A 24,774-nucleotide genomic window follows, 5' to 3' on the forward strand; every position below is an offset into this window, starting at 1 on the left:
TTTTACATGTAATTATTGTCTTAGTGTAAGTAATTAACTGGGGAAGTTTCATGGTGACATCTATTAGTTACAAACATTATTCACCTGTAGTGTCTTGCTACATGTAGATAATTTTACAATATGAAATCTCCACTTCAGTATTACTGACTTACACCAAACTATAATTGCTTCAGCTACAGGTGGCAGCATTAACCCTCTTAAGCCTGCATACAAATAACAATGAAACCGTCTGGATATAGTTTTATATTTTTGCCAATTCTGAGCCTATTATTTCAGTCAGTATCAAGTGTTATACATCATATGAATCAGGAGAACCTACTCTTTCTTTCCGGTGCGGTATAAAGTCGACATCATGCAGTTTCTTTGTGTGAGCACACCACATTTGGCATTTAAAAAAATGTAAGAACTTTAAAATTTAAATTTAAAAACGGTTCCCAAGTCATTTAATATTTTGTAGAAACATGTCTAGCATAGCATCGAGGCTTTAGAGTGTTAAAGTCAATGCTACAGAGTAAGAACTCCAACTCAATGACTGTTGTGGCGCACTTAATCGTATTTTTAAATCATGTTTACACACCGCTCCAACTCAGCTTTGAGGTGTCGCAGATGAGTTGTAGTTTAATAAAAAGGGTTCATATTTTCTAATATGCATCAGGTTAGGTGTTATCTGAGCTCAGGGGCTTGGATGGGAGGCTGGAAGAGAAGTCGATTTGTAAAGATGAGAGATGAGAAAACAATCCTGAAGAGAGAGATGTTGTTGTGAAAGTGACGAGATACTGGGTTTATAGCCTGTGTCATCCTCCATCTGGACAACCACACCTCCCTCCCGAGCCGACGTAACCCAACTCGTCCAAAAAAGCCTCCTATTCATCCTCCCATCCTGCACTCCTTTCCCCCTGGCTGGATTCAGAACCCTGGTTATGGTGCGCATGGCTACGGCGGGATCCACCCTCCCATATTTCCAGGAAACGCTCCAGACATATGTGCCAATCCATACCACGAGATGTGCCAACTATCGGCTGCTTGGCTCTCCTTTACATCGCACCAGTCTGGTCATCGCTACACCCTGAACCCAACTATGGCAGAGTGACTTTTCTGTCACTCCCTTGTCTTCTGCTGGTGGTGAAAAAATGTTCACCTGTCATTGAGGTTCTTTTTAAAGATTATCCAATTCTTTTTTTATTGTATCCGCACTAATGTTACAATTCTTATTATTGGCTGCAGATATGAATTTCAACTTATTCTACTGCACTACTGGTTCGCTCTGTGCTTGAAAATGCCAAATGTGTTGAAAGAGAATGTTGCGATCCAGCTTGGAGCTCAATATCAAAACATATTCCCATGACAAAAAATGTTAATCCGATCCGAAATGTCATAATATCCAATTGTTCTTTTTCCAAATGAAAAACTCCTGCCAATGGCTTTTGACAGCACAGAACCAGCCCTGCAGCCATATCCCTAATAACAACGCCAACTTATTCCCGTCTCTCCCCCCTGGAGGAGGAGAATAAATTGTATGTGCTATGTAAAATGTCTGAACAATAATGTTATAAATGCTGAGGTGAAAGGGATTCCCTTAACTTAACAAGCAGCGAAAATGCTCGAGGGCTCCTACACAGTTCTGATTTATTTGTAATCTTTAGAGCAGATATGTGACATCAATCATTTGCCTTTAGCCGTCAGTTGTGTCCACTGTAAAAGCAGCTCTCTACGCCTTTTAAAATCTAAAGACACAAAAGCTAAAACGGGTCAAGCACCGAGTCAAACTAGCCGCAGGGTCACGTCGCCCCAATCGGAAGCCAGAAGGAAGCTCAGAGATTGGCCGCATTAATTCTAATTACATGTTGACTGAGAGCCATTGTTTGTGATTTGGTGTGTTGCCACACCGCATGCCCCGCTGCCTCAGAGCCACCCCAATAAAGATGAAATAAGAGTTTGATTGCCGGAGTAATTGTACCTCATTTAGGTAATGTGCCTGCGTGGGGGCGCTAGAAGCGGAAATTAGATGAACTGAGCAAAGACAGGCAGGAGGAATGGCAACGGAGAAGGTCGGGGGGGGTTTATTCAAGAAGAGTTTCAGATCAACAGGAACTTTTATGGGCAGGAAACTTTAAACCACAGCATAAATATAGTGAAGATAAACTGTTTCCCCCTGTGGTAACCAGTACATTTTAGATACAGTGAACCGAAGCAATTATATTCTGCTGGTGATCCATGGAACCTCCCTGTAGGATTGCTAGAGGCACCCAGACCCACACTTTAGCCATCACTGTTGTAATATATGAATATGTAAATCAGAAACTCAGTTTGCTTTACTGTCCAATCTGAGCGGAGACACCACCTGGCCTTTTCACCTGCAGGGGTTTGCTGTGTTTACTGCAGCTGTGGGAGACAAAGTGGGCTAGAGATCAGAATGAAAAGAACACTTAAATCTACCTTAATAACTACCTCAAAGTTTCCCTTGAGCAAAGCACTTAGATTGTATGAAAGTGCGTTAACGTGCACACCATGTTTTTTTGAACAGACATTCAACAAACATTTTACACATTTTTAAAGCTAAATATAGTCCACATATCGAACAAAAAAAAATAGGTACAATCTTGTGTACTATATAATATGCAAGCTTGAAATGTAAAATATTTCGGTTATTATTTTATTCATGTGTCCAGCACCTGGAAGAATAGCAATGACACGGCTGAGAGAAACTGCAAGCTGCATTTCTACATAAAAGTATAATATTTGACATTTCTGCATTAAAATGTAAAAAAAAAAACGACTAAACCAATGTGACATAAAATGACATTGTGTCTTTTAGTGTTGTGGAAAACACACATGCGTTCCCATATATACATCTTTAATGCCCCTCCCTGCTCAATTTTTCTTTTTCTCTTCCCCAGGCTGGATGATTGACGCAGACAGCAGGCCGAAGTTCAAGGAGCTGGCTGCTGAGTTCTGCAGAATGGCCCGGGACCCCCAGAGATACTTGGTCATCCAGGTGGGTTTTGCCTTAACAGGCTCACTGTCAGACCACTCGATAATAAGGCTTTTAAAGGTACAGTAGTAGTATCTGAATGAAAATATTTCCATCTTATGGCTAATTTTTCAGTGTAACTGCAGTATAGCATCCGTTAAACGAAATGAATCACATTAAATTGTTTCACTTGTGTACCGTTTAGGGAGACGACCGCATGAAGCTTCCCAGCCCCAATGACAGCAAGTTCTTCCAGAGCCTCCTGGACGAGGAGGACCTGGATGACTTGATGGATGCCGACGAGTATCTGGTGCCTCGAGGTTTCAACATGGCTCCTCCGTCATACACAACCAGGCCTCGCGTTGACTCCAACAGAGTAAGCGCACTGCTTCAGCACACCAAACTATATGCAGAAAACTGCAATATTAAAATGTTTTTTTCACTAACTTTGCTGTAGTCTTGAGATGATTCAAAGTAAAGCCAATGCGGAAGTGCCTTTCTGATGGCCAGAAGTGGGCGACTCAATGGTTGCAAAAAGAAGTCAGATTGTATAGAAGTCTATGAGAAAATGACCCTATCTACCCTATCACTTGATTTATTACCTCTGGTCAAAAATCAGACTCAATGTCCTCTATATTTGCTCAAGGTGGTTAAGAACTTCCAATACACTGATTATTTTCCTCTGCTAATGGCTCACCTCCATCATTTCCATCCCAGCGTGTGGTCTCTTTATTTGCTAGCTCCCCAGGCCCCAGGTTGCATTACTCAGAGCTCCATAAGCAAATAACAGGCGCTCTCTTAAAATGCCGGAGTCGTTTACTAAAAGATAATCAACGCAGGCTTGACTGTTTGCTCTGCAGTGTGCACCATGTGCCACTGGCCCATGGCTTTGCATCTTATGCACCTTTACCCCTGTGACCTACCCGTTTGCCACCGGCACTTTGTTCCCACACGAACACACCGGAAAAAAAACATGCACGGTAATCCATCCAGGGTGTTCAAGGTCAGCATCCCTATCATGAATTGAAACTCTTTTGATTATGCAGTCAAAAGCCCCTACATGCCCACACAGGGAATGTAAGTCATTGTTAAAATCCATCGGCTGGCTGACTTTGCCACGGGAAGTTAGTTATTCAGGTTGCGCCGTCGCAGACGCAGTCCGATACAGACGGTTATCTAATCTGGGCTGATTTGCTCTCACGCTCAAACTTGAAAAGAGGAGCGGATAATGACTGGCTTTGAAGAAAGAATGAACAGAGAAGTTTGGAGGTGGGGGAAGTTGATTGCAATGGAGGGAAGACAGTGGGAGTAGGTGGACGGATATAACCTAAGGACGTTTACTATTTTTTTTGTCTGTTGTGTTTTGTAGCTGTGCTTCCTGTAATTGCTGCTGTAGCGTTAGCAGTTGGCAAGAGTGGCAAGGAGTAGGCCTGGGTTAAATAGCCCGCGGCAAGCCAGCACAGTGCCACAAGAAGCCCTTTGCTTCACATGTCATGTTTTGTATTTTCTTGTGGGTTTTTTTGTTCTTTTTTGAGGTTCAGGTGTTTGAATCGAAGCTCTGCCTGGCTGCCCTCTGCAGTCCCTTAAGGCTGATGACTACACTGTTAGAACTTTGTTGGTGGATTTTACCCTCAACAGGCAGCTGTATGGGTTAAAAGTCCCACTTCCTTTGCCTCAGGTGGCATACAGCTGGCTTAAACTTACTCAAACTTGATGTTTTTTGACATTCCCACTGTGTATATTTGTTGTGGTTCAATTGAACTATAGACATCTTTAGTTGAGTTTGTTAAACAGATCTTTTATAGCTTCACAGTGTCAAACAAAACATGCATAAAAGTTTCTCGAGTGGTTCAGAACACAACTACAGTTTGCTCTGTAACATCCAAACACATTTTTCTTGTCTTTTGTCAACAACCCACTCTTTGCCTCAGAACCAGTTTGGCTATCGAGATGGTGGTCCAAACCCTGCAGAGGCCTCTGTGGCTGGTGCCCAAGCCTGCGTGAACCAGGAAGCCACAGGTGGACCGAGTCCGGCCCTGGAGGATCAACGCTGTAACGGCAGCCTGCATAAGAAGAGCATGAGCCAGGCTGGGGGAGAGGACAGTGGGGGCCAGAGGTACAGCGCCGACCCCACCATCTTCTTGGGGGAGAGGGCGCCCAGAGGGGACACTGATGAGGACGGATACATGACACCCATGAAGGACAAGAGCTCCTCAGGTATTTTAAGCGAAAGCCAAAACACAGTGAAGTACTTTTTGCCAGTACTAAGAAACATGGTAGGAGTTGTACTTAGATAATACTTAACTCTGAAATAACTTTACTTCATTGTTTTAATTTCTCATCAATCCATAAAACACAAGTAACACAGTGCCAAAGACATGACAAGAACAAGCAAACGGGGTCATATTACTCCTGTATTAGCTGCACTGCACTGGCTCCCGGTAAAATACAGAATAGATTTCAAAATCCTTCTCCTGACTTACAAATCAATTAATGGTCAGGCTCCAGCATATCTTAAAGATCTCATAGTACCTTATAAACCAACTAGAGCATTACGCTCCCAGACTGCAGGGTTACTTGTGGTTCCTAGAGTCTCTAAGAGTACAATGGGAGCCAGAGCCTTCAGCTATCAAGCTCCTCTCCAGTGGAACCAGCTTCCAGTTTGTGTTCGGGAGGCAGACACACTCTCCACATTTAAGAGTAGGCTAAAGACTTTCCTTTTTGATAAAGCTTATAGTTAGGGCTGGCTCAGGTTTGCCCTGGATCAGCCCCTAGTTATGCTGCTATAGGCTTAGACTGCCGGGGGACACCTCCCTGCTCTCTTCCTTCTCTTCCTCTCTCCTCCCCTCCCTCTCTTCTTCTCCCTCTCTATCTGTATGCATTTATGTAAATGTATGTTACTAACTCACCATCCGGGGTATCATCCCGGAGTGTCTGTCTCTCATGTGGCAGGTTGCCACTGATAAAGTTTAAGTCAGGATCATGAATCGTGACAGCGCCTGCTGACCTGGTCCTGCTGGACACCGGGAAGCCTTATTGACATTTTCCTGGATTCATCCATACTTTCTATTTTTTTTCCAACACAACATAATTTCTGTCAAATGTTGTATTTGTACTATGTTGTTTATCCTGTACACACGACATCTATTGCACGTCTGTCCGTCCTGGGAGAGGGATCCCTCCTCAGTTGCTCTCCCTGAGGTTTCTTCCATTTTTCCCCCTTTAATTATGGGGTTTCTTTTAGGAAGTTTTTCCTTGTGTGATGCGAGGGTCTAAGGACAGAGGATGTCGTAACCTGTACAGTCTGTAAAGCACACTGAGACAAATGTATAATTTGTGATATTGGGCTATACAAATAAATTTGATTTGATAAAGGTTGCACATTAACTACGTCACAATCTTCTATGCTGTTCCACGAAGACAGAAACGCAATTTAAATGTAAAGGTGCATCCTGTATGTACTGGCCTAGTGCACCTGTTCTGTCATCTCTTTGCTCATTCACAAAGAAAATACGATCTTTTGTAGTATATTCTGCCTGTTAATTTCATTTCACCCCATTGATTAAAATCCCGACTCACTTTCCGTCCACGGTGTAAGTCAGCTACTACAGAGTCATGTTTTGCCTTTGATCATAATTCAGTCTATCAGCCTTGCTTTTGCACTAGCATCTTTGATTTTTGAGCAGCTCAAAATATAACAAAGCCTACAGCAAAATGCATCTGATGTAATGTCAAGGAGCGGAAGAGTGGGCAAAATCAATAGGTTTCGCACCCTACTATTATAACGCTTGGAAGTAGTGAAGAGGGGTCATTTTCTGGCATTTTCACCCCCGGCAGATGGAGTTTCCAGTGCCAAAGAACAGCTGGCATGTTGCCCGTCTGGTCCTGAGTGGCTGCCATTATCGCCATTATCATCTCCATCTTCTCCCCTCATTAGCGAGCGATCTCTTTCTCGTACTTAATTTCCATTTCTTTTGTTTTCTCTTCTCTGGATTTGTATTGTGTGGATCTTTTGTTTGTCTTATTATCTCATAAACTCATTTTCTCTTGTTCTCCACTTTCCTACCTTCCCTCTCCTTTTTTTGATCTGTGCTACAGAATATCTGAATCCCATTGAGGAAAACCCATTTGTCACACGACGTAAAAATGGTGAGATCCACGCCTTGGACAACCCAGGCTACCACAGCACACCCAACAGCCAGCCCAAAGGAGAGGATGAGTACATCAACGAGCCCCTGTACCTCAACACCTTCCACAGCCCCGCTGAGCTGGGTCTCGAAGCCCTGAGAAGAAATGGTCTGCCCCTACCCACCCAGCCCCCTTCTTCCATCCCTTCTTCAGGCTCCCACCTCCCGCTTACCATCCAGACCAGCCTGCCCCACTACCCCCTACCTACGGGTCAGCCCTCGCCATCTGGCCTGCCTTGCCACCACGGCCCAGCGACCCACATCCTCCACACCCACCACACCATAAAACCTGCAGGACAACCTGGCAATCCAGGTGGCGGCTCCACCAGCCAGAGCCAAACAGGAACTTCTGCCCAAGTCCAGTTATGCCAGTCAGGTGCTCTGTCCACTTCGGCAACCATCGGGCACGGCAGCCTGCCAGCCTACCAGATCCATGCTACCACGCACCCCGCCAGTTTGCTGAAGCACGCACAGACGTCAGGTAAAATGAGTGGTAAAAAGCTGAAGGTGACCTTTGACAATCCAGAATACTGGCAGCACAGCTTGCCTCCCAAACCATCTAATCAGGCGATCCCTGATGGTGCAAAAGGTGGTTCTACCAACGCCAAGCTCTTCTATAAGCAGAACGGACATATACGGCCGGCGATAGCTGAAAACCCCGAATACATGTCTGAGTTTTCCCTGAAATCTGGCACTGTCCTGCCACCTCCACCCTACCGGCAGCGGAACACTGTGGTCTAAATCGTTCCATTTGACAAACGTTCCTCAATTTGACTCTAGCCTCAAGCAACCCAGACATCCTCTCCGGTTCCACTGTCCCATACAAAGGGGAGCGGCCACAACCAGAGCCCCCAACTCTTTCCAAACAATGTGCCATCTGCTGTAGACTGTAGTGACATCAGAAGGAGGAGGACCGAACCAGGCCAAGCAGACCCAACTCCGACTCACGCACCTTCACTATATCCAATCTAGTCCATTTCTGTCCTGTAGATAGAGACTGCGCTCCATGTCAGAGAGAACCTGAAGGTTATGGTACTGAGAATGGACAGATGAACAAAGCAGTGAACGTACCGTGTTGTCCCAGCGAGATTGACCTACAATGGCGTCAAACAAGATGGATCCGTCTTAGGGGACCTGAACTCACTGCCAGCCACTGTGGTGTCAGATTCATGAGAGGAAAAAGATGTTTTATTATTTTTCCAGTGTAAAAGTCCGAGGATGAACAATACGCTTCTATGGGTTTCTGAAATAAGCAAACAGACAGAGCAAATATAGTCTGTTAGATGTCAAGATGTCTTGTTTTGTGAATGACCTTGTAGAGTGAGGAAACAGCAAAATATGGAGGAAAAAAAGACTGAAAGGGTTTAGTGAGGACTTCCAGCAACAGAAAAGACAGAACACTGAAAGCTGATCAATCATATTCAATCTTTTTGCCGATAGGATTATACCGTAGGTCCTCAAATTTTCCGTCAAATATGTGAAACTCATCTCATCTTTCTACTGTAACTGTGATACTGTGATGGCCAAAACTACAGTGATCCCTCCTTTCACATTTGTTGTACTACCATGGACTTGCCTGAAAACACACAAGGCAACTGTTGTTTGTTTTTTTTGGTTGACTGCTGTCTACTTGGAAAAACTGATTGAAAACAGCCTTATCCGAGCCAAAGGGGATAAGGGAAAAAATACACTGTACACTTTTTTATATACACTGGTTGCAGTGCTGAGACAATGGATTTTTATACACTGGTTTTCCCATTCAGACCATTGCGCTAACATAGATGGGTAAAGAATGTCTTGCTATAGGAGTACAGATTCCTGTATCTGCTGAAAAAGACCATCCTTAAAGCAGCCAAACTCAAAATGGTGATTATAGAGACAGATAGCGAGGGAGAGAGAAAGGAAATTCTAGAGGGGAGGGAAAGTTCTTACAAGCCGCCTAATGAAGACCTCAAGGAATGAACGAGACAGCACCAGCAGAGCACAGTAAAACCAGACTACTTTTTGTGTGTGTGTTTGTGTCAGTGTGAATGAAATAAGTGTGTGTGTTCACATGTTAGTGATCTAGTTTGGTCCCACAGGGATATCTGTGGAAAAAGAGATACGGTCGAAGTCGGTGATGACATGATCAACAGCTTCAATACTGCTGCTAACCAGCAGTAAACTCAACACTGGTCCGACCATAAAGGTTTCTGCAATTAGACTGCTGTCAAGTCGAAAACGTTTTTAATGTGGCAATCCTTAAGATTTCAGACCTGATTGATTAATTTGTTTTTTGTCGTTGAATTTAGTCCTGAGCCTTGTTATTGATACATAAGATTCAAGTTTTCACAATTGTATGCATAGTTCCATTTTTGTGTGTATACATTAGATAAATACTTTTAACAGCATGGTAATACATGCACAAAATCAAAAATTGCCTCCAGTGCACTTCCATTCTATGCGAGCAAAGGGGCCAAAAAAGAAAAACATTTAAATGAAAATATTCAAGATTGCCACATTCTTGAAACAAAAGTTGATTGAGTGGCCCAACAGCAGCAAACAACATAATCATTTTAGGTGATAGCCTTGTTGTTCTCCATTAGCTTAAAGGCAAGAACCTGAGGCTTTATGAAGGATATATTGATTAAGACACAAGTGTCTATATCACAGTGTTTATTTATAAGGACCATGACTGTTTTGTTAGCATTTTCTTACAAAAATATAAATCCAAACATCTTGTTCTCTGGACCTATTCCTCTCTATGGTAGCAGATTTAACCATGATACTGGTGAATATAGGAAATTGATGCAGTATCTGTTGTTTCTTCCATAATTTTCCCCTTCATCATTGGCACCTTGTCAATCAAGAGCCTGCTGCGAGCCTGACCACCCTACTGTAATGATCTATTTGGCTAGTCCTAGGTGGCGAAGCAACCTGAACAATTTTAAACCATTACATTATTTAATTTAGACAGATAATCACAGACAAAGATCAAGACCACACCTGTGTTGACTTTTAACCTAAAGTTAGTATTAATGGTGCTGCCAGTTGCACGTCCAGGTCGCACCAATTGACAAAGGTTGGTGACCGCATTGTTGTTTTCTATCAAAACAGTACGATATAAACTTAATTTCTAGAAGACAGGTTTGAACCCATCACTAAATTGTATCTTCTTAGTTGCTTGTCAAGGTTTCTATAATTATTTTTCTACGGTCATCTGTTGGTGAGTCATCTGACACCTAATTACTATTACTAATATTGGTAAATAGGCCTAATTTAGAGGAGATTGTAAAGTCCAAAGTGTTTTTTTCTTCTCAGTGCTGCTGTACTTTCCCAACGCTAATTTAGTATTCTGTCCACTGTTCGACAATGATTCTGATCCATCAAGATTTAGCGTCTATTCTTAGTCAAGAGTGACATCATCAATAGTATCCCAACTGAGTTTTACTCTTGACATCACCAATAGAGCACTGATTGCCCAATTACTCTCGAGAGAATTGTTCTAACCCTCACTACTGATGCCTCCACAAGAAAACTGCCAGTCAATGCTGCTAAAAGCGCTGGTGATACAGCCATTATTTCTTCCGCCATGCCATACAGGAGACCTGTGGGTGGAAAACCACCACAAAGCTTGCCGAAGTTCAAAGATCAAGATGAACATTGTGTAATGATGATTTGAGTTAGAGGTCCTCTTGCAAGAATCACATCATAGTTCAATAGATATGAACAAAATCTTCTAGTTCCTGAACCTTTAGCGAGTTTTTCCAGCCATTATCTGTTGAACATTATTAATGTCATTCAAGCTGTTTCTATTTTTGTTTTGCGTAGGATATTTATTCAGTGTATTTTAATGTCTGCTTCTGTGTGTGAAAGTGTTTGTTGAGTAAGCTGTATGTGTTTGTCCTCCCCATGGAGCACTTTGATCAATGTTGCGGGTAGAAAGAAAAAGATTTCCACCCTTTGTTACTGAAAAATTCTACTTGTTTATATGGTTTTTACCACTTCAGAAAGCAAAAGCTTTAGCAAAAGTCAGAGGAAGGTGCCAGGAGTTCACGAAGAAAACGTCTTTTAAGTGGTACTGACCAGCTTCAAGAATGTCCTTGTTTCTACGTTTTTTGTTTGTTTGCTTCAAACAGTATTTATAATGCTGCTTTGATGATATCATGATTATTTGATGAAGGAGTATTTTGTAGTCCCGTTTGGAGCTCTAATTCAATGAAATAGAGACAGCATTTAATATCAATGTGAAATATTTATATTGCGTTTGGGCTTGTTTATACTGAGCAATGGAAGCGTCTGCCAAATCTGGGTTTCAAGGAGAAGAAAAAAGAAAAGCACGATGGTGGTGAAAAAGAAAAACACGCCTTGATTTGTCTCTTGTTTGGCCTAAATTATACTGCAGACCCAGACTCAAAATATGCGTTGGAGTCTGGAATAGATTAAACTGAAACACTGAGCGACGACTGGCCTCACGTGTTCTCGAGAGCACTTCAGAGCATCCAAGACCCTTTGCTTTTAACTGAATCTTCTCAAGAGTTTTACCAAAACAAGGAGGAAAAAACATACCTGAAGTTTCTCACGTCTTGTTTGTTGTCATACAAAGGTCTCGGTGACCTATTTTAAAAGTACCACAATTTGTTTTTCTTTTTGTGGAAGCAATCATTTGTTTCCTCTCTACCGACTAATATCTCATTTCTGGTTTCAAACGTATTTCGCCTTGGCATTGGACTGTGTTACCTGCTGCTATTTGTCTCAGCGCTAAACACTAATGTGGCTCATGGCAGTTCAAGAACACACCATGGCAACTGGTATTTAAGACTGATCACTTTTTTTATTTAATACTTTTTACTGTTTCCTCCAAGCCAAGGTGCAGAGGCATGTAGCCATGTTGTACTGAAGTGAATCCTTCAATATTTCATCGTCAGCAGTTACCTTCCATATAGGCTGCGTTAGAGTCTAATGTATAGTACAATATCACATTGCATGGTACCCAAAGTGAGTGTTTTACTGCCCTCCACCTTTGTATCTCTTCATTGATGACAGTATTATATCAGTGTGGGAGAAAATAACCCGATTTTTGTACTGAATTCAGTAGCACAAACTGGGATTCCTTATTTCTGAAATTCTTGGGATTTGTTTTGTGTACAGTACCCTATATAGACTTTTAATATTGAGTTATTTTCCATATTATCAAGGATGTTTTTCTTCAAGGAAAAAAAAGACTTGATTTTGTTTTCCACTATTGTGTCGTTTACTGCACATTATTTAACATGTTTGTCATGCTAGCCCGCAATTTCTTCAGATGTTCGCATCTTAATTGCACAACTCATAGCTTTCATTTCCTGTGTTTTAAATTATCAGATCCGTATAAATGTACAGAATCTTTTGGGGTTTCCTCCAAAGACTTATCTAACAGACTTCAAACAACAAATGTGAATAGTATTTTTATAAAGCACTGAAATGGGCGACGTGGTGAATTTGTAAATAAGGAGGCAATGCTTTGAATTTGTATGGTCTTCTCTCCTACTGCTGTTTTCTCCTGCTTATAACAACTTGTACAAAAAGAGCCGTACATATTTGCTTTATGTAAGTGTAGCTTTTGACTAATGGGGATTTGATTTTTAAAAAGTGCTTGTCCACACCCTTTTTCTCATGTGAAACTCTTGTGAAGCCCTTTTTTCCCAGAGCTGTGTGGCTGTCCTCATGTAATGTTTCAGTTTGGGTGAACACTGTTTTAAAAGTGGGGGGGTGAGGGGGGGGGGGTTCAATTTCTCCCGGTATCTCCACATTTAAGTAGTCAGTAAAGAGAAACAATCTCTCCCTCTTTGTAATTCTCATAAAACCTAAAACCAGTGCTGCCAACCAACCTAGATAAACTGTGTTACCTTCTCTGCTTACTTTCTACTGGAAATATTACTGAGAGGCCCCCTCCTGAAAGGCAGAGCACAGCCTGTTTTCACTTCATTTCTGATTTGTTTTGCATGCTTTTAGAGGAGACAAAGTAGAGAGAAGGCATTCTGAGTAACTCGCCGACGTTAGCTTTCCCCCGTGTCCCCTTTATCTAAGACGGTCACCGCCGACTATCTCCCTGAGTTATTTGAAACCATACCCAAAGCTTTATATCATAGACAAATACCGTTCCTCATGTTTGTTACATGAATCTGTCAAAAGTATATTTTTAATTTAATATAAATAAAGATTGATTCAGTATATGTTGCGGTGGTTTGGTGGCAATGTTTCTTTTTGTATGTCCTGCAGCTGAAAAACAACATCTAACACTTTGGGTTTACTGGTTGAGTTGGAGTGGACGCAAACACATTTGCAAGAAGAAAGTTCTGGATGTTCTTTAACGCACTTGAGTAAAAAAAAATGGGTAACATTTTATTTGGATGGTCTGCCCACAAATACATGATTCATGAACAAACCTACATATTCTCAACTACTCACAAATGTTGAAGAGTGTAGGAACAAATATTCCTATGCCCCTTGTATACTGTGCGAAAGAAACATTAACACCCACTAACATCTGGCTTTTGTCTTTAGTTGGGGAAGATTACAATCGGCATTCCCAGGACACTGACTCGGAGTAGTCAGAGTATTTATTTGTTCGGCAATGACGCGCTAATTTCCGCGCCTTTCCCGCGTGATGCTACACAACACGATTTGAAGTGAATCATAGAATTTTTTTATGCACAAAATATACAATTATGCTCTATTTTATTTTATTCCTCAAAGCTACCACACAGAAATAGTGCTTTTAGGTTTTTCACACCAATGACTCGTGACTTCAACTTGACTTGAGCCTTTTGACTTAAAAACACTTAAAGCCTTCCCCAAAGATTAAAACAAATGTTATGTAACAAAAAGTGTGCCACAGATCAATTCATTTCCATGTACACTTAATTCCCCAGATTTACTTAGTTTAACTTTAAACCATACAACAGCGCCCAGTCGAGTTGCGGGAGAGAACCATAAAGTTGGAAAAACGTATACCCAAAATAATTTCATTTGCATACAAACTGTTACTATAAATATAAACTCAAAGTTTAGGATTTAGGACTTGACTCAGGCCTTCACAAGTTCAGCTAAAGTATTCTGAGAATATGTAGAATGAACTGTTTCATATATAATCTGTTACACACAAAGTCAAAATTTGATACAAATACTAAAATAAGTGTTGCTCAAAGTAAGGCTGTCTTGGAGATGGACCTGAGAGAAAAATATCTTTATAACTTACCCTCTTGCTTTAAAGTAGTGTTTCTAGAAAACCAGCTACATCAAGGAGTGTAACCCTGGTCAGGATTCTGTGTCTTGCTCAAAGATACCACAGCAGGGAAGCTCTGGAGTCCCTTGCTCGACAAGCCGCCCCGCTGGCCGTAAATAGAGCAGAAAATGAAAGCCCTGTTCGGTTGCTGTAATACTCACTCTAACAGCTTTACTAATAAAATTTAGCAGATGGTGTCTTTAAATAAGGCTAGAAGCTCTCAAGTTCCAGCGTGCTTCTTTTTGACCCGGCTTCTTAACATCAACATTACAGAAGTTGCACTGGAGGAAAGATTCTGCAGCGCGCCACACTTTCATGCTCAAAAGGACTCGCAGATGAAGACCAGCTGCATCAAAACGCTCCGCAGTGTCCTCCTAGCCTCCTCCAAAAGGTTGGCCTAAAATATGCTAATGTGTGGATATAACATTTTGCTCTCGTTTTTCTCCTTGCCCCGTGCTGCGCTTAATCCGCTGTTTACCCAAGAGTTGGTTATGTAAACTGGCGTAGGCAACATCGTTTGCTATGCAGTGCTCCTCTATCGCTGCTGCTGCTTTCCCAGGCTTTCATTTCAATCATAAATAATACAAAACTGTCCAATGGCAGAATATGAGCTTTCTGAAGTTACTGCTATTAATACTAATAAGGCGATGGGGTGCTTTAAGTAAACACTGTTTATGAACAGAAACCCCCTCCTTTCTTTTCCTCCATTCCCCCTCTCTCCTCTGTCTATTAGTTTCCTCCGAGCACTGAGACTCAATTAGTAAGCACATCGAGTCCCACTATAGTAATTTAGAGTTGGGGCTTCTGCTACAAAGTGAAACTATTTGAACTATATTCACACATAGCTACATATTCAAAATCTATATTAGGTCTGCCAGCTTGAATCGCTGTCAAAGAAAATTATGCTTCCCATTTTCTATGTAAAGGGGACATTTAATTGATACTCTCTCCCTTCCTAATGTTGAACCCTCATAATAGACAGATTATCTTGAACATTAAGCACACTTCCCAACAGGACTTTGCACATTATCACCCACACCAGACAGCAAAGGGGGTGTCGGGGGGGGGGGGTCACTGTTAATTTGGCGACTGCTGTACAACCGTTTGTCATTGTGTTACAAGTCTCCTTTATAGCCGATCTTCCCGTGAAGCCTGCTGTCGCCGCCGGGAGACGGGGTTCAGCTCCGTCCCCGAGGCCTGTAGCAATTATACTTACAGCTGCCCCGTACACCTGTGACATGGCTCGCTGATGACAGCTCATCACCGATTTAATTGCGGCGTGTCACCTTGACTGTTTTACCCTTGCACCAAAGAAACGAGGCGACTGTTTGAAATGGCTCCACAAGCTTTCAATTTTATGTCCTAACGTAGAGTTGACCAAAGTGTTTGGAGCTGGAGTGTTTTTCTTTTTCTTTTTTATCCCCTCAGGAAAATACAATTAAGATCGAACAATAATTCTCCATATAAACTGATGTTTTGTGTCTCCAAGGGGGTAATTATTTAATGACAAGAGAACCTTAAAATGAAGATTTACGCCGCTTAAACTGTTATTGGAAATAAAAGAAAATGCATAATAAAAGGGAGCTAATATATCTGCTTGAGCTCATTCTGGTTGTAAAATACAAACATTATTTTTTAATCACCGCCTAAATTCCGAATTTCCATAGCTTGCGGAAGTTAAATCGATATTTGTGAACATGGGATACTCGAGTCTCAAAGCAGAAACCAGAGAAGTAAGTCTCCAACTTGTGATGTCATCAGGTATAAAGTCAGGAGCTGCTGCATAGACGATGAATTTCTTTCTTTCTCTGTATCATCTATAACATCTTCACTAATTCATTGTCTGTGGAGCCGTTACAGACCGTTTGACCATTGACCATTGACCATTTTTAAATGGCCGTAGTGCCCCTTTAAATAATACATTTTAACATCTAATTTTTACAAAATTCATGTACATGACAATCTTATATCTTATTATTAAACCAGTGATCTTCCTAATCACTACCAAACAGTGACAGACCTAGAGTGTCTAGTTACGGTTGCTAAGCTATGATTGGACAATTGCCTCTGATAGTGAAAAATAATTAATGTTTGGGGATCCTACATATTTAAAGAGCATTTTTACCTCACAAGAAATACAATAAAAAAACATAGAGGTTATTATTATATATATAACATTTGTTTTAATCTAACTTTATGGCTCACTTTGGGCAACCCTGGTCTAGCAAACTAGTCAATTAGCTATATATGTATTTAAGCTGTAACAGCAAGGCTGACAGTGTAATGTCTGTTAGAAATTGTTTATTAATCTGCAGCTTTATTGTACTTCTCTTCATCATGTCAATGCTAATTTGACATCATTACTCTAATATATAATAGTGCCCTTTTGTTATACTTCAAATGGTATATTTACATTCTGCCCCTGGTTTCGCTTAATGTGCAATTAAGTTTCCATATTGTGGTTAAAGATATGGAGCATAAATCACATTTATCTACCACCGTGAGGCTGTGTGTCCCCAATAACACACAGTTATGTTTACTGAGCTCCAGAGCTGAAGCAGGAAGTACGTTTTCCATCTAAAATCTGGAGATTAAGCTATGATGACTAATATCCAAGATCATAGAACGTCTCCTCAGGGCTGTAAAATATTGACAGCTCACGGTGGTTTTGGATTTTAATCTCTTCCTCCTCCATTTAACTCCAGACCGGCCAGAGCCATGATCAGTATATCACGTATGATTTCTAGGACTGAAGTCAAGATAAAACTCCTGTATTTTGAGCTGGTTATCAATAGAAATGTAATTTTCAAAGGACAGTTTATGGCATTAGATAAGGAGCCGAGTAAATCACTGAGTCATAGATATCAACAATCGTATCAAAGCAACGCAGATAGAGCACATGGTCAGAAAGAAATACTTATTGCACCTTTGCAAATGCACACTATGTGGAGCCGAGCGATCTTCACTTTAGATCTAGATGTTAAAAGCTTTATATTCACTCAATTGCAACCGAATAATTCCATTAATAAACTCCTTCATCTCTAAACCTGTTGCACACATCATTTGTAATTTTCTGCCACTAGGGGTCTCTCAATTAAAACAATAACAAAATATGTTTTTGGTGGTGTGTCGTGACGTAATTTGGGATGATGGGAGTTGCAGTCATTATCCACAGAGGTCACCTCCTCCAAAACAAACGGTATCGGTGATTAAAACACTAAATAAAGCAGTTTCACGTTCAAAATCAGTGGAAAACGGACAACCCGGAGGGGCTGCGAGCCGAGTTGCCTATTAATTTTGCTCAGTTTGTTTCTTAAGATCCAGACATTCAGGAGCTTTTTACCGGTTTATCCGCAGAGGTCACCTTCTCTACGAATCACACAGACACATCGATTAAAAATGGTAAAAACACTGGAAAGAAAAGCTGTTTTATCTGCGTTTTTCCACTGACTTGAGTCAAAACCTGTGGGATACACTATCTCCATGCCTGAGGCTCATACATAAGTCTGGGAGAAAGACCCAAAGAGACCTATCTGCAGCTATCCTATGAAGACACTCAGTCCAGTCTGCAGCTGAGGATTACCATGGAGAAGAGTAGGACGAGGAAACTTTCCCACACAGTATAGTAATCAGGGCAGAGAAGGCGGCTGAGGAGGCAGTATGGTGAGCAGAAGAGAGAGAATAGGACGAATGGTGTTAAAGGTTAGGCACAACAGCCTGAGGCGGCCTGTCGAGGGCAGAGAGCTGCACAAAATCACCTCTGAGAGCAGGAGAGTGGATGGTAGCTGGAGCGACTACTCACCAAAATAACTTGTGACAATAATTGCAGGGTGCTCGGAGTAATAGAATGGCTGTTAAAAAAAAAATCCCGCGATACATAAATGTGCTTCTTTGTGAGACTAAATATGTGTTCATTCTCATAAGCAGGCATTTGTCAGTAGTCTTATGCTGAGTCACGCCACAAGCTGTTTACTCCGACGATCCATGAGCCCAACATGACATGAATGCACAAATATGTACTCCGGTCTTGTTACTGTGTGCCTTATGGTTGTAATACAAGCTGCAAAGTGTACTGCATACTGCATGTGCACATACATTTCAGAACGGGATGCTTTGTGGGATACATTATACCATTTTGCCTTTGCAGTCACATATGATATTAATGATGTTCATTTTATTGGTTGATTATTATTTTATTTTTTTATTATTGTTTATTTTTTTATTATTTAATTAGTTGCTTTTTAATGGCACAGTATGGAAGTCTACCGCTGCCAAAAATAAAATAAAATGATAACCATAATCAAATTTAAATAAAAGAATGTGTGGAAATAATGCATGATGAAAGTTGGTGAAGCAATATGTCATAATGCATAAACATTAACCCTAACCCACATATCACTAACCCACCTTAAGTTTGAAAGTAAAATTTCTTAAATAATGATTATATTTTTTAACATTGGCTGCCCTGGACTTCCATATTCAGAACATCTCATTTTTTTTTATGCTACTTCTCACAACACTGACAGGTAAACACGCACCTACTCAGACACTGACATACACACACACACACACACACACACACACACACACACACACACACACACACACACGCCCTCGCAGTTGTGCAGCTGCAAGTGTTCTTTTTCGTAGCTTTGTGAGGATTTTCAGTGAAAGGTAACTGACTTTTCTCTCTTTATTCCTGCAGTGACCCTCAGCAACACACACACACATACACACATACACATACACACACATACACACATACACAAACACACAGACTAGCCTTAGGACAGAGATGGAGAGCTCTAATTTCCACAGGGCCCACAAAGTCTTTCCATCCCTCTAAACTCAATCTCCTCTCTTTCTCTTTCTTAAAGCTTGGAGAATTACCACATATACAGCATAGACAAGCACACACAAATTTGGAAATGTACACTCCCTAAAGAATGCATAAAAAGTCTCCCAGGGAACATAAGGAATCTCTTTATTTTTCTTAATTCAACACTTTATTATCCTTAAACTAAATGCACAAATCTGTATTTTACATCTCTCTTTCGTTTCCCTCCTACTGCCAACTTTCAACCCCCCATGCATACAATTCCTCAAATCACACCGACACCTTGTGACTCTATCATACGTGCACAGTCGACTACGTTTCAAAGCTCCCAGAAAGGGAGGAGAAAGATCAGATTTATGCTGGGTAAATAACGTGATCCTCCTTTTTAATGCTCCACTGGGTTCTGGCGAAGCCTTGAACAAGGGCCTGGAGGTTTGTAAGGATACAATGTGTCAACGGTGCAACGACTGACATTGCAATAAGATGGAGAAGATGATAGTTTGACGTGTAAGTGCACAGATTCATGACCAGGCAAAAAATACTCCGTAACCAAATAGTCCGAGGTTTGATACTTGTAAATGCACATCCATCAGTTGCTGCCTGTCCTGCTGGGGTTTTGTTTTTTTAATGAATGCACCAAAGCCCTACCTGCTCACTCCATCATACCTCGCTGTGGATAACAGCATCAGCTAAATCCCTATCATGTAAAGAGGCCTGGAGACGTCCAGATGGTGTGCAGCAGCTCTATAATTTGTCAAAGAAAATGATGCTGAACAGTGTAAGAAATTAAGCAAATACAGGCAGAAAGCATTTCTTGTCTTGACTTGATGTGGAATGCTGTTAAAAGGCAATTCATTTATCTTAATAGCAATTATTGCATGTATAGCCTGATATAACCACCACATATGATACTAATGCCGCAATCCAGACAACTTGGAGGTCAGAATGTTCGCAGTTTCCAACTTGCGTTCGAGGTGCACAACGCCAAAGGTAACAAAGACCATGGCTGACTGACAAACTGATTTACACACAACTGAACTCTCAGCAGTGCAGCCTCCCCATACTTTGGGCACTTTCGTCGTTTTCCAGAATAAGTTTTGTGCAGAGAAGACTTTCAGAATTGTTTTACTTTAACACTGCATAACATATTTTCACATCAATTCAAAGGCAGAACAGATTTTACTATATGATAGCATGTATTATTTTTATTAAAATACAAGCAAATGTACTTTACGTTGCCTTATAGTAGATGATTTACCATTTACAATGTGAGCTGCCATTGGGGTTGGGGTTGGGGTAGATGGATATGTCTATGACTTATGTACTTTTTCTAGTAGAAGGTCGAAAAGCTAGCTAGCTAGCATTAAGACAGGAAGCAGGGGGAAGCAGTTAGCCTGGCTTTGTCAAAAGGCAAAAAAATAAAAATCCTCCTTGTCATTGTGACACGTCAATTAGTTAACATTAAAACTGCTAGTAGGCACGGCTAGCTACCTGTTTCCAGTCTTTGTGCTAAACTAAGCTAACCACCTGCTGGCACTAGCTTCATTTTCCTTTTGCATTGTTACAGGAGTTTCTGAATTCGGTTTTCTTACTTCTAGAACAGAACCTTTGTCTGACTGACTTTTTATAGCCTCAAATTGTCTAGGAAACATTATATCAGTCAAGTGGACTTTATCTCCATTTGGCTGAAGTCTCTGAGTGCATTTTACACAACATTAAAGAAGCAATGAATCCCTTTTAGGAAGTGAAGAAGCACCTCCGATGTTCCTGACACAGAAACACAAAGAAAAGCACTCTTTGGTGTCTCGCCCCTTGACTCGGAACACTTTGATGCGGCGGAATGGTGCAAAGGGGGCATCTATCCGCCGCCTACCTGCATCCGCATTCATACAGGAGGGTTGTTTGTCCTGCCAGTGGGGAGGAAAAGCACTGTAAGCAATAGTTACCTTTACATCCTGAAAAGCTGTGTTTTTAATTAATGTAACCACTGAGGACTACGACGGGGCTACCACTGCGATGAATCAAGATGAGTGTGTGCGTGCAGGTTTTTGATCCTTTTTTCAAATGGTGGATATACTCGTTGAGCATAGCAGTGGTCTGTTCTCCCATATGTATGTGTGTGTGCGCGTTTGAGGCTTTGTTTATGTGTCAGTGTGTTTGTCCTACGAGCTCCTGCAGTGACTGAGTGTCTCTAATTGAGTGTGCTGCTCACTCAGACAGGAGGTCTCAGACAGTGTTGACATTCAGGCAGTGGAAGGCCACCATTGGGGATGACAGCTGATCATTCTTCCAGCCAGCACCCTAATTACACAGAGATGGAAAGAGCGAAGGAGAGAGGAATAAACAGAGAGAGAGAGAAAGGCTTTTTAACAACAAACAGGTTCCGGTTGCTTCCAATCAAGCCTCCCGTCCTGCTGTTTCGTCCATTTATAATGTGTGGCCCATCCGGTGAGTAGAAGAGCAGCCAATACCCCACTGCCTTCCTGCCCTCTGACTGAGCTCCTGTGACCACATTGCCTCCCCCATCTCTCCAGCATCTTTCACAGCACTTTCCCAATTATACCAAAGTCATGAGCTCCTGTGTGTGATTTCATTGTCGCCCAAAAGCATAAAGAAGCGTCTCTCTCTCTGGGAGACATAGAGACGTGCGCACACACCCTTTGATGTATGGAGTCAATCAGACTTCATTGGACAGTGTTGTGATAGCCTCAGGATATTAGCAAGCTTGCTCTCTACTCACCCTGATGATAAACTCCTTTATGTGTCCACAGGCTTCTGTGGAGCAATAACAGCATCTCTGGCCTTTCTCACCCTTTGCCATCCATTTCAGTGTAACTCAAAATTTGAGGAGTATAGCAGTCGCTGCTCGAAGCGGCTTGCGAAAACATCCCAGGGATGGCGAGGAAAAAGCAAGCTGGCTACATGTCAGGAGGTGGGCAACCACACTTTAAAGTTTCTTAATTAGTGTAACCAACCCAACCATACCCTTTTACTAACCCTATCAAACCTTCATATTCTTTCAGTAGGTGGTACTAAATCCAACTTCTTTCAGGGGGAAGAAAAGCAACAACGACAACTAATGATGTGAAACCTTCTGCTGTACTGCAGGTGGGTCCCTTTTCTTAATATAAAAAAAGAACATTCTGGTTTGTAAAGCAAACTGTTAAACAAAGCAGAATCAATAACCTTATTGTCTTTTTATAAGTTCAAGTTATAGATGGCGACCAAGACGCTGAACCCTTTACTGGTTGGAACATTGCATGGCATCCTCTGCTATAAGATAATTAATGTGTGTGCAATTGGGGGATGTTGGCATGTGTTGCAAACATAGATTGTATATAAACACCCCGACGTCACCCATTGGTTTGTGATGACCTTTCTGAAGCGTTGAATTTGGCATTTCACCGTCGCCATCTTGGGTTAAAGTTCTTACACCCCAAACCGGACGACGCCAAGGTAAAACTTGTCTGTAACAAGGTAGCCCTCCTTAAAGCATATCCTGCTTTATAGTCTATTTTTCTCTAAATGGCACCATCATTTACAAAATGAACATTATGCTGTTTAGAAGAAGAATGGAAACTTGTGATTGAGACCATAACCTCATTAGGAAAACATTTACTGAGGTAGGATCATTTTCTCATAGACTTCTATACAATCTGACTTCTTTCCGTCTCCTGCTGGTGATCAGAGAGGATGCAAGTTTAAGGCACTTTTAGATCCGGAAGTTGGTGTTGAGTTGTAAATCGCTTTGAGTGATCGCTTGACTAGAGAAGCTCTGTATAAATGCAGTCTATTTATCATTTATTTAGTTTACCTTATGTTTAAATAGCTGTTAGTCCAACATTGTTAGTATTTTGTCAAAAAAAGTAGTGCAGAACCACAAAATTGTACTTAAACGACACATCAAAAGTTCACTTTACTCTTCTTTTCATAGTTGTAAGCCACGGCTGCATAAATCACAGATCTGTTGCACATGCAAGCATGCTCACACACTCTCACATCGTGCACATCCGTGAGACTCCACTTGAGATTCATAAGCATTTAATGAGTGTCTCGTGGGTGGCAGCGACTCTGACCTTGCTCACACCCCTCTCTTATTGTCATACACCACACAGGAAGCTGCTGACTATAGCATGACAAGGAGGTGACAACTCTGTTTAGTGTGTGTGCGCCTGATCACATCTTTTATTTAAAGAAATTTGAGCATGTGAGTGCAATACACACACACACACACACACACACACACACACACACACACACACACACACACACACATTTTGAGTATATGTCTGTGATGGAGTGGATATTTGAAATGTCAGTGTGTGTGTTTATCTGTGCATGTGTGAGCATGTGGGTGTTCAACATGGTTGTCAAGTGCTTGAGCGGGCCAATCTCTCATCTGCCATCCGCTGAGATCAACTGACATGCAGGCAAACCAAACAGACATAAAGACAGAGCGGAAGGCATCACTATGCAGCTCAGCAGTGCAGTTTGTCCTGACCCTGTCTGGGGCCCTCTCCTCTCCACTGATTCTAATGAGCTCCCCCGGGATTAGACTTAGGCGGTCAGCGTCCCAATGAGGCGCAGGTGGGGGGGGGGGGGAAAGGTTGTGTAAAGGGAGGGATGTGGGGAAGGCGACAACACGCACACACACACTTGTCTGAGCAGGAAAGTACTGTATCCACTACCTACTGTAAGATAGCCTGAGAAAAATTAATTTTTCAGCACAGCCAACCAGATACACGAGTAGTTTTTCTGAGCATACAATATAAAGGTACCTGAACAAAAATATTTTTGGAAAATCTTATATCATGAATCTTATAGGCTTTGTTCTGTATGGATAAGATATCGCAAGACAAAAATAATCATAAGATGAAACTATGGGCATTAAGATCTGTGAAGAATTAGAATTAATTGGGAAACTAGCCAATCCGCTAATAAAAAATACATCAGACATATATAATGCTTCTCAATGTTCTCAAAGAGGCTTTACAGACTGTACGATAAAACAAGCAGAAAACTCTTTAATGAAAATAATCAATTTGTGTCACTTTGAGGAAATAAAAACATGGTGGGGGCAAACATTTTTACAGCATACTTGCACCCCAATAAATGGCTTATAACCAACGTAAAACAGTCAACTTGTAATGGTTGCCACTTTTAGGTCTGCATGTGTCATGATGGACAGCTAAGGACTAACACACTGTGCGGTTTTTATGTTTTACATTCTTTTAATGTCTCCGCACCAGCGACTGCCGAACACAATCTTCAAATTTGGCACAAAACATCCACTTGGACTCAAGAATGAACGGATTAGAATTTCAAAAGGTCAAAGGTGACAAAACACATTTTTTTTGGCCATAACTCAAGAAGTTATGCACTAACTATGATCATTTCACACAAATGTCTAATAGGATAAAATGATGAAGTGATGATATTTTGGACAGACATGGATTTAAGATGCAACTTGATGGAGGCAGACAACGGCGAGGTGGTACATCTAGCTGTATTTGAATTCTGGGAGGGTAAAATT

General features: G+C 41.4%; 1 protein-coding gene across 1 annotated transcript in view; it reads left to right on the forward strand.

The window, feature by feature from the left end:
- LOC115017944 (receptor tyrosine-protein kinase erbB-4-like) overlaps positions 1-13,362 on the forward strand; it is a 237,739-nt gene extending 224,377 nt beyond the window's left edge. The window contains exons 24-27 of the mRNA XM_029446699.1: positions 2,898-2,995; positions 3,177-3,347; positions 4,903-5,188; positions 7,070-13,362. Of these exons, the coding sequence (XP_029302559.1) occupies positions 2,898-2,995; positions 3,177-3,347; positions 4,903-5,188; positions 7,070-7,899 (1,385 nt within the window). The 3' untranslated portion in view covers positions 7,900-13,362. The remainder of the gene's footprint in view (positions 1-2,897; positions 2,996-3,176; positions 3,348-4,902; positions 5,189-7,069) is intronic.
- Positions 13,363-24,774: the final 11,412 nt, after the last annotated feature.

This window comes from Cottoperca gobio, chromosome 2 (assembly GCF_900634415.1).
Source record: "Cottoperca gobio chromosome 2, fCotGob3.1, whole genome shotgun sequence".
NCBI classification, from domain to species: Eukaryota; Metazoa; Chordata; class Actinopteri; order Perciformes; family Bovichtidae; genus Cottoperca; species Cottoperca gobio.